General features: G+C 40.1%; 1 protein-coding gene across 7 annotated transcripts in view; it reads right to left on the bottom strand.

Moving 5' to 3' along the window:
- Positions 1–2,281: 2,281 nt before the first annotated feature.
- LOC140948649 (neuroepithelial cell-transforming gene 1 protein-like) overlaps positions 2,282–11,353 on the bottom strand; it is a 30,684-nt gene continuing 21,612 nt past the window's right edge. For all 7 annotated transcript variants that reach the window (XM_073397919.1, XM_073397918.1, XM_073397920.1 and 4 more), the window contains 9 exons: positions 11,272–11,323; positions 10,544–10,602; positions 9,901–9,942; positions 9,553–9,609; positions 9,400–9,444; positions 8,009–8,077; positions 7,391–7,480; positions 6,466–6,562; positions 2,282–5,844 (listed from right to left, as the gene is read on the bottom strand). In XM_073397919.1, coding sequence (XP_073254020.1) covers positions 5,696–5,844; positions 6,466–6,562; positions 7,391–7,480; positions 8,009–8,077; positions 9,400–9,444; positions 9,553–9,609; positions 9,901–9,942; positions 10,544–10,602; positions 11,272–11,323 — 660 coding nt within the window. In that variant the 3' untranslated portion in view covers positions 2,282–5,695. The remainder of the gene's footprint in view (positions 5,845–6,465; positions 6,563–7,390; positions 7,481–8,008; positions 8,078–9,399; positions 9,445–9,552; positions 9,610–9,900; positions 9,943–10,543; positions 10,603–11,271; positions 11,324–11,353) is intronic.

Here is an 11,353-nt window from a genome sequence, read left to right as displayed (position 1 = left end):
AAGTTCTGACTGACCGACTGTGTTATGCAAAAAAGGAACTTACCACAGGTTTGGTATATACTGAATAATCAATGACACGGACACACAAATGAGTATAGCTGCATATCCCTGTTCAGGACGGTGGCAGTTCATTTTATTGATATTTTGAAGGCTTTCTTGCAGTCAAATTGTTCTGCTCTTCTTTGTAGTTAGGCGTTCCTGTTAAATAATGGAAGGTGTGTTATTTGTCGTTGTAATAACTACCTGCATGTATCTTGTTTCTCCCTAGTGATATTGATACCTTTCTGCCGCCGCTGTAGCACCGTTAAAAGTATACTCCTCTAGTGCACGGCTGTTTACACTCAAGTTCTATGTGCGAGCCGTGATGCTGAATCTTCACACTACATGAGAAGTATCATTTGGAATTTTTGAACATAATGTCAAATCAAGTTTTTTCACCCACTCATCTATTCGGAATAGATGACTCGCTGAAGTTCACTCCTATCAAGAGCATTCATGTGAATTATCTAAAAAATAAAAAGGTTATCTGTGACTAGACCCCGGGGGGGCACTTGGGTATTTTTTGGGTGGGTATGTGCCGCCCGGGAATCCAAATTGGCACCCCGTTCTAAAAAAAATTTCCCGTAAAATTGATACCCCGTTCTAGAAATGGGCCAATTTTTATACTCCGTTCTAAGGTGCAAAGAGTACAACAGTTTGCTTGTTAACGCATTGAACCGTATTTTTAAAAGCAATCTGTCCTTGAATAATTTCAAATTGCTGCTTACAAAACTGGAGCTTTCGTGCGTTCGAAATATTTTACCCCGTTCTAGAAAACGCCTCTGAAATGGATACCCCGTTCTAAATCAGGAGCTTCAAAATCACGACCCCGTTGGGCGGCACATACGCGTATAGGTAATGTATGGGAGTACCCCCCCCCCCGGGGACTAGACCAAAAGAAATGTTTTGAAAATTGACAAAAAAAAGGAGAAATAAATCTAAGCAATCAAGACTTTGCGTAGTCGTTTAAGCAAGAACGTATATTTACTCGATGTACCATGGAAATTTCCAAACAAACCTAGACCGAACGAGCACGTTATTAACCCGGGCCGGTGCATTTACATCCCGTACGCACTATAATTCTATCTCCTTTGTATTCACTTGGCGTGGCATTGCCAGCAAAACATAATTTACCTTCAAATCTCACTGATGCGGTATTATCAAACTTTTATTAGCGCAAATGCCGCTTTAAAATATAAAATAATACATCGCTCCGTGTATATTTTCTGCCAGAGTCAGAGTAGAACTTAACAGCAGAACTGAAGAACTGAATTAAGCACTAAAAGCCGTTAAACAACTAACGGCTGTTTCACCGTTCGGTTGATTAGATTATTGCCAACAATTAATGCAAACGACGTGTATATTAACAAGATACATATAATAAAAGTTGAACTGTGAACAAACCTGACATTTTCGAAGAGGCTGGAGCGAATCTTGACTGAAAAGGCCAGATACCGCTTGAGCTGAGTTTGATCTTCACTACGCCAAACTTCTGACTTTAAAAAGTTTGATCAACGTGAAATTCTGTGCCATTTATATGGTCGCGCGACTAAAATTCAATCCACTATGAGAAATTTTTTTGATTTTTAGCAGCTTCGCTCCCAAGAGTTTTCTCTCGACACTGCCAGAAAAACACGCACCCGCCGATTATGGTTCAACAATGGGCAATCAACGCTCAAATAGGACACATTCAACATGGAAAGTTTGCCGACTCGCTCAAATATTTGACGTAGTTTTGCAAAAAAAGTGAATACGCATGGGACTTCGAGATGCTTTTAAAACTGGTCTAAATTGCAGAACGTATAAGCGTTAACGTACCTTGGCAGTGTAGTGAGAAAAGCACGTTTGCGGTTCATCCATGAACAAGAACGCACTCGAAAGAAAAGTTTGTCGACTCGCCGATATTTCAAAGAACAAACGAAAAAAAGAAAAAAAAAACTAATAAAAACTTTCAAAACTTCTCGGTTATATATAACTATCAATTATTTATTATAAAAGCGTAGAAAGTTTCTAAGAAATGTGTACAGCAATCTTCAAAATTGTTCAGTGCCGGAATAGCAACATTTTCCATCACCGAAAAAGAAAAATACAAAAACAAAAAGTGGCAAGACGTCCTTGAAATTTATCAATGCCTTTTCATCTCTTCGAGAATGGAAATACCAGGGAAAATGTCCTGGAGTGTTTCAGGCACTTCTTGAACATTTTAGATGACAGTTTATAACGAACACAAGCTGAAACTCGGTGCGTTTCACTTATAGCTTTATTTTCACTTGAATATCAAGTGTGCCTTTGGGTGTCACAGAAGGATATCTTACTTCCAGATCGACTTACGTTGTTACACCTTTACGTGGCTGTAACAACATGCACTAAGGTCAATTTCGTAACACTTCTATAAGTGTAAATAACAAGTATCGCTATTTTTTTCAGACTCTAAGACTATGGCTACACTTGTAAATTATACTTGCAAAAGTTTTCTTAAATTGACCCCTGGTTTCAGTCAGATGTTACTAAGGGCCTGTTTACATGCAGGTGGGGGCCCCAGGTAGGTGAGGTAACCCGCTTAGGTGGGGTAAAAAAGTAACCCTCCTTTACATGTAATCTTACAACCCCGCCATCCCGGGGTGTACTTTCTCAAGATTATTGAATGGTCGCCAAGCACGTAAACAAGAAATATGCTGGAAAACCACGCGTTTTGGCGATTAATGCTCCTGTAAACTCACTTGCTGCTCTTGCTGCAACCTTCAGTGCTTTGGCTTTCTATTTTTTCCTTCAATAATGATGCAAACTACCGCCAAAGTGAATTTTGCGCGAATTGGATGTATCACGATTCGGACCCCGGCTAGGCGGGTTACCCTACCTTGAACGTTTACATGGCAAAATTTGACCCCTGCTGAAAGGGCTACCCGGTCTGGCAGACCGGGTTACCCACCTTGGTGGGTCACCCCACCTATCATGTAAACGTGAGCAAATTAAAATAAGAGATCATATGGACAGGCGGGTTACCCCACCTAAGCGGGTTACCTCACCTACCTGGGGTCACACAACTCCATGTAAACAGGCCCTTAAGCCCCGTGCAAACGCACACAACATTGTTGGATGACTGGATGTTACATTTTGTGTCCGTCTGCACAACCTGTTGCATGTTGTTGCACGTACCTTAAAGAGGGAAACGGGGAACGGTATAACGAGCACGGGGAAAGGAAAAAAGAAAAAATGGTAAAAAAAAAACTAAAACTTGAACCCTAGCCCTATCAATTACTTCATCTGCAATTCTGCCTTTTTGTCCAGTTTTCGTTTGCTCCCATTTTTCATTTTCCCCTTCGTCGTGCCCGTTCCCCTGTGCCCGTTTTAGTAACATCCGCATACAGTCTGAGAACTAAGGGAATTATAGATATTTACATTGAACTAGCCTAAATAGAAAATTTCCAGGTCATAGATAAATGATTTACATTGTACATAATTTTACAACCAGTATCTAAATTTTACATTAAGGAGCTTACTCCTAGATTTCTTTGCTCCAGTAAATGAAATATATTACCTAAGAGATATATTTCCAACGCATCAGTCACGCCTCTAGTTAAGCGCAGGATTGCAGAAATATAATTGTCCATAGACGTTTAGCTGAGTTAAAGCCCTCCTCAAGTCCCTCGTCATGCAAAACAACTTCCGTGATTTTAGGTGAAGGCCCGTTTTCACAGGCCATATTCCGCCCCAATTTTGATGCGATCCTTGCGGGAGATCAACTGAAAAACCTGCCAAACACGATTAACGGTAACCGCTACACACTGGTAAAGGTTTATCAATTAATGTAGGCTACTACAAGAGCAAGTGAGAAGGGCAGCCTAGAATCTGCCTTACGACTGCCCAACTAAAAAATACAATTCAAGTCTTGCTTCGGTCAAGGTTAGCTATTGTTGTTCTTATTGCATTTCCTAACTACAGTAAGGTTTTGGTAAAACGGGCGGGCAGCCAAAACGCGCAACTATTAACCTAACTCGGTCTCATAAAACTCAGGTCAACTAAAGCAGCGAGACCGGTCCGTTCATCAGAAACATTCCACATCTGTACGAGGTGAGTAGAGGCTCTGATTGATTGTACCTGCAATCATGGACATTCAACCCACTTTGCAACGGTTCTTCCCTCCCAATGTTGTTGACCATTGACTTTTTAGCTCAGTTTTTCCAATTCTGCGGCCAATATTGGAAGGAAAGAAGGAAAAAGGTCGACCATAGCACGTGTGCGAGAATGATGTCATTGACCCGAGTCAGTTGTAACGTCTCGCGTTGTAGTATGCGCCATTCTGATAAACTTAACCCGCTAAGCTCCAAGAGTGATCGTAACATATTTTTTTAAATATACATAAAAGGATCACCTCGGGGAAACATTTTTATCCTTAACCCAATTCTCTCAACTAACTCTTCAGGAATGTACAGAGTTGAGTCTGAAGAATTTGTATGCGGATAGAAGGGCTACAGAGATGTCTAAAGAGGCACAATCAATTTACAAACGGATTGGTTAGGCCAGTCAGTCCTGACAAATAATACTGAAGCAACTTCATAAGACCGAATCCATGACATCTACCATGATATGGTTTCTATCACGTAAATAAAAGACTTCCTATTCTAAAACATATTTACAGATACTTTATAACTATACAAATTGATACAAATTTCCATATTGGGTATTATCAACTACCACCAACTCGCGTTGCAATAATGCGCATTCATAATTATTCTTGATTCTGCGGGGAAGCCATTTGATAATCTTCAGGTCACGAGAGCGAGTTCTATAGAACAGAGCACGTAATTTCCAGTTGTGGTAACAATGAAAGTTATTAAAACTGCATTTATGATATTTGACAGCCTGAGAAAACTGTCGACATTTAGCGAGGCCATCACTGGTTTCCCCGCCAAAATGACGTCTGAGGAACGAGCGGAGAAATTCCATACTGATGACGTGTCACTACCCAGATCTGGGTAAGGCTTCTGATTGGTCGTATCGCGAGGAAAATTTGCTTCAACCAATCACAAACAATGCCCACATCTGGGAAGTGTACGTCATCAGTATGGAATTAGCCTGCACACAGACGTTGTTTTATTTTTCTTATCGTTCTTTTCGAAAACATCGGGGAGCTCGCGAGCGCGCGAGAACGGAAAATAAAGAACTATCTTCTTCCCCCACCACTACCTGCTTGCGCTGGCGGTCAATAAATCCCCTGCCGTTTATATTTTATCACCCGCGCTCGACGGACTTTGAAGAGAAAATAGAAGGTCTGTGAACAGGCTAGTATGGAATTTATGCAGTGGTCTGTTCTAGATATTTGACTCTCGTTAACAGTTTCGAGCTCTGCCCTGTCGTCCACATCCGAGCTAGTTAAATGGGATGTCATTAGATCCCCACAAAAACAACTCACATTGCCAAACAATCGCTCATTTGCCCAAATTCGTGGCCTTGCAGACCAGACAGTTTGTTTCGATTGAAGATTGAGACTCCTAAAACCACGCGCCATGGATTACAAGCCCCTTAGATTCACAAGAAAGCAATCCTTGAAACAAACACCTAACCGCTTCGAGGTTCAGTCTGTTCGGCAGAGCTTACGCAGTTGCCATGGCGGTCTGCCGAGGTGCAGCGTTACTTGGGATATGATTGCGTGACATCAGAGATAAGTCTTGTAGTTTTCTGGGGACGGTATAACGCTACGTATGGCGTTTAGCCATTGTTTTTTCTCCTCTTCATTCGGTGCTTGTAGTGTATGTGAGTGGCCTCCTTCAGCATCAACACTTGATACTCTAAATACGTGTCTAGCTGTTGGAATAAAAAGATACAAAAACAGGTATTCGCATAGATTTTTGCATGCAAAATTCAAAACTTTTTCCAGGTTTTTTTTCCAGAACGATAATATTTCTTTTGCCAGACTCAAGGTTATCAAATAAGTGATTGATATTAACCCGACAAACGCAGAAGCCAAGCCTAAATTCCTATGATGCAGTGCAAACTTTAAGTAACCACAGTGCAATGCGGAGAGTTCTGAAGCTTCTCGTTCTGCTGTTGGATGTTCTGGCTACAGACTAGGATTAACAAGATTTGACTACCGGATCACGAAAAATTCATTTAGCAATTAATTGATTGTAGTACCTTTGAAAATAAATAAATAGATTAAACTCCAGCCATTTCACTATTTTCCTGGAGGTTACATTTATTTCCTAGTTTTTTTTCCAGGTCAGGAAATTTTAGTTTGGAAATTTTAAGATTTTTTCAAGAATTCAAGACTCGCTACGAACCCTGAAAAAAATCACAATCGTGTCGTTTTACGACAAAAATAATACTTAAGGAAGTTAGATACGATCGTCTGAGTGCGCGTATTGGTTATGGTGGACTGCACTGCAGTAGCGACCACTGTTTGACTACTGTGTCTACACAACATACCTGTACCAAGTCTTGGGATGGCAGTCTTGAAAGAACCCCCCATTCTGACGTCACCATCCGGGAGATCTTCAACCAATAAATGCTCGACGGGGATTGGCTACAGATAATAAGGACCAGTGGATAATAAGCAATAAAATACTTTCAACTGTTTTCAAGGTACTACACGAGAAATACATCATCATTAGAGCCACGTGACTTGCAACTAACTGACCTCATGCGCAATGTCGTCCAACTGTGTTTGGCTGCAAAAAATATTCTGCTCATGCGCAAATGAAACTACGCTTTTCTCTGTGGGATTGTTTTGAGGACGCTATGGCCTAATTCACGATATTCGTCATCTTTGCGCGCCTTTATGGACTGCTGGGATAAGAGCAATGTCACGTGGTTTCTCACGGCGCAAATAATTTTAGACAGCAGAAAATGAAAAACTTGATCTTAAGACGATATTATGGGTGGAAGTGATCATTGGGACTTTGGATGCAATAACGACCGTACATGTCCTCACAGCGAGCAATAATGATATAAAACTTGACGAATTTCGCATGACTAAAGTCGTTGTCTCATTTTGAGAGAATAAACAAACTCGACCGCGTGTTTCTCCAAGGCAGTGTTTTTTTTGTTGTTGTTTTTTCGTTCAAAGTTGATTCCGTTGAAGTGGGCATTACGTATATAAAGACACAAGTTTTGAGAAGAGAAGGAAAAAATTCAATGAGGATTTCGCATGACCTGAAAGGCTAGAGGGTCGATCAAGACTTTTGGTGTGAGTATCTTTGGGAACAAGTGAACAAGTAACAAAATGGAAAGATGTTTATTAGTGGCTGATTTTGATGGTGAAAGAAGCATGGTTAGTATATTGCATCGTTTTACAGCGAGATTTCCTTGCAGCGGGAAAATACCAAAGTAGCAGCAAAGCGTTTCAACAAACCTGTGTGAAGACTTGATAGCTTGCTCTACCCTGCCTTGTAGCCGGTCGGGTGAGAAGAAACACCGCTTCGGACAGAAACACTTGTAATTTCTATGGGACAGAGATGAAACCTGGCATCAAAATAGTAACCAATAGGCAATTTCCGAGTCCCCCCAAACCTCTGTATCAAAACGAGGTTAAGTGCTCAGCCTTTGATATGGAAATGCTTTTTCATTCTCATGTAAATAAAACTCATTTTCACAAGAAAGGTTGAGCTCCTTGGCCTCATTGTGAAAGTGGGGGTCTTTGGGACTCAAAAGTGGCCTATTACTTTGCTACTCTTTTGGAAAGAGGAGACTGACTATTCTAGTGAAAAAGAAATATAAATACAAGGACTTCTTAAATTCAACTACAGTAAAATATCCATATAACGAAGTCTTCGGTATAACGGAATATATTATTTGCCCCAGTAATAGTAAAATTAAACATGTATAAACAGCATCGACATAGTGAAACCTCGTTATAGCGAACGTCTGTCTTGGTCCTTTGCAATATTGAGGTTCCACTGAAGCGAACAACAGCTAATTATTTGTTCAACTGTCTACTTCAGCTATTCAGAAAACACATATCAATTCTTACCGTTCCATTTTTGTTTCTTAGTGTGCCGTTACATATAAGTTTCCTAGATCTAAACACTTCGGGACACATCTGCAACAAATACAAACATAAAAAAAGAATTAGGTTACCTCAAAGCTCGCCCACACTGCGGGTAAACACCCAGTGTTATCTAGCTGAGTTTTTTTAACCTTCTGGTCGAATACTTAGAGGGCAAATTTGAAGAAAATGTCCCACAAAACGCGGCCTCAAAGTGCATCACCTTTCATCTTTTTAAACCCTATCTACATGTGCTAAAAAATCAGCACGCCAAGCCAAATTTTTGGCACCGTGCCTCGTTTACCCGTGCCGAGACTACCTCCGGGAGGTAGTCTCAGCACCCTAAAATTTTGAGCACTGGTGCCACATTACATTTGGGACAGATACGTTTGCACGTCGAAAATTGGGAGTGCCGTGCCTTAAAATCGTCAGCACGGTGCCAAAAATTTGGCGTGCCGCGCCGATTGTTTAGCGCGTGTAAATGGGGTTTTATTTTCCTTTTTTCCCGAAGCTTTTAATGAAAACCTGATCTTTAATTTTTGCAAATTTCTATCGTTTGACCGTGGCTCTTCCCACCCATCCCTCGCACCATTAATAGGGAGCTTTAGCAACAAGGACGGAGACGGCAACGAAAACGTCACTTAAAAAGTGAATACGGGTCGCCTCAAAGTTTATCGCGCTTATTCCATCTCGTTAAATTCGTCAAATCTTGGCCAATTTTTTTGTAGTTGAGTTCTAAAAGACTGTATCAAAGTTCAGAAAAAGAAAAAGTTGTTGCCTCGTGTTCACGTCCTCGACAGAACGTGAAATTAGGCACTTTCACGTTGTTGTCGTACACCGACGGCGAGGAAATGTACAAAAAGCGTGATGCACGTGCAAAGTTGTTGTTTTGCCAATCTAAACCTATTTTTTTTCCCGTCCTCGTTGACGTCGCCGTCTCGTTGCTTAAGCTAGTCAGCCACAAGGCGTGGCAGGAGTGAAATGAGACCGGAAACGTCTGCTCATCAAGAAGACAAAGCACAAAATTCAAGAAAAATTTGCAATGTGAGTTTAAAATACCGACTTGGTTACCAGTTGATACCATGAGAGCTTACCATTTGCACAAACTACCTGGGTGGAAACCTTATGCACAAACATAAAGCTAAAAAAGTTTACGTGTTGGGAGAACTACCCGCTACAAAGTATATCCAAATCAGCTGAACAGACTGAAAAAAGTAGAAAAATTGATTCGCCTCAAATCACAGCCCATATTAATTTATTTAGCTTCCCACACGGAATAGCGCGAACCATTTGATTTTCTAACCGGAATTTCCGGATTTCCCATAAAAATGGTAAGTGCCCACGTTATCGTGATGAAAAGACGCAATATTAATTACCTGTCTGTCGTCCAAGAATACTATTTTACTGAGAACATCTTGGCACTGACAAGAAAAAGATTGAATAGATCAGAAGGAGTTCGCCGAACGAAAGTGTTGCAAAACTAAACAACAATTTGATGAATGACGGACAGAAAAAAATGCCAAATATACCTTTGCTTCTCCTGTTTTTCGGTCAACTTCTTCGATAATACCTTGTAAGCGACGTATCTACATGGAATTATGGGACAGCAAAAAACTTTTAAGTTATGACAAGAAAAAAAACATCTGATTATTATCGTCACCACCATCAATAATTTTTGCTTTAATAGAGCTTGTTGCTGACTCCGCCAGGATCACTTCTCCTTTGATCCTTAACTCGGACATCGACTGTAAGATTCGATAATGCAACGTTTTTTTTTATCTGGAGATGAAAAACTTCGAGGATACTTGCAACAACATCCTACACTCATGGATGAACTAAAAGGAGAGTTCTGGAAGTTGGCCACACATATAACTCACCGCTTGCTCGAGTTTATTCCAGTCTGGGTGATCTTTAGGTGTCTAAATAAAATAAAATAAAATAAGTCAATCAACAAACCAACATTCATGAACATGACTTCCCTAAAAATTCCCGACAGTGAAGATATCGTCAAGTCGTGATGTTTAGTTGAATTAAGTGAGGTTCTTCCATAAAATGTTTCTTACTTTAGAGCCTTCACTAAACTCTAACAAAATTTGCAATTTAAGAGCTCAAGGCTAGCAACGCATTTCAAGAACAAATGTTCTTCATCGGCTCAGTCAAAACAACAAAATATCTGAAGAGAGTCTAGGTTACAAACTCGAGAAAAAGGAACGAAAAAAAATTTATTACCTAAACACTAATAACGTGAAAAGGTTATTACAGGAGTTGATCTCTATAAGAAATGCCTACAAGATGGTATTTTTTGGGAGGGGGTGGTCTCTCTCGCAGCCGTTTTTGTCTCGTCACGCAATAAAAGGAGAAAAACGGTTTCAAGGGCGACTAGGGAGGAGGAGAAGAAGTGACAGACAGTGTAAGGGTGAAGAGGGTCTGTGAATAGGCTAGTACTTATTAGGGAAAAAGGATGAAGAATTCTCAGGAAAAGCGACCGGAAATTCAGCCTCTTGATCATCTTATACTCACGTATTTCTGGATGCTTCGAAGCATTAACGGATATTTTACGAGGCGACTTCTAGGCGAATCTGCAAACAAGATAAACTGTTCATTTTTACATGTAATACTCTTTACTACTAGAAAAATCAATGATGACTATATTTTTTATCGCTTTCGGATTTTAGGGCCTGTTTAAAGACTCTCTGAAGAATGAAGTTACTTCTATCTTTATCTCCGTAACAAGTTGGAATTCGGAATAACATAATTTCATGACTACAGTTTAGCAATAAAATTTGACTTTGACGAAAGGGTTTCCTTTAAAATGAAAGATTAGCGCAAAAGAAAATTGTATTTTGGTGCCAGTAAGACAACAATTAATACCGGGTCAAATACAGTCGATTTGTTCAAGATAATAAGAGTTTGATTTCAAAGCAGTTGACCGGCAATTTCTGTAAGGACCAGTTAACAGACGTTACGTAAAAATAAAATGGAGTGGTTCTAAATTTGGGCCAGTTCATTTACGAAATCCTATCAGTTACAAAATAAAACTGTCATCAGTTTTAAAGTTGCTTAAGCGTGTTTCAATTCTTAGTACGAAAACTGGCATGCAAAATTTCTACTTTGACAACTTGGTTACTAATAGGCTTACGTTTAAACAATAAAACGTCGGCGATGTTTGTGCAGCGATTGCTGGATAACCACTTTGTACACCGGAAATGATTTAAGAGTTCAGAAGTATCTTAGCAAATAGTGCTGACCTAAAAAGCTCCAAAGATCTAACTTCCGGCTAAAGGGAGAGTCACGGCATCTCTGTGAAGGGAAAGAAAGAGATTGTGGTCA

This window comes from Porites lutea, chromosome 9 (assembly GCF_958299795.1).
Source record: "Porites lutea chromosome 9, jaPorLute2.1, whole genome shotgun sequence".
NCBI classification, from domain to species: Eukaryota; Metazoa; Cnidaria; class Anthozoa; order Scleractinia; family Poritidae; genus Porites; species Porites lutea.
This window is presented reverse-complemented; position numbering and strand designations above follow the sequence as displayed.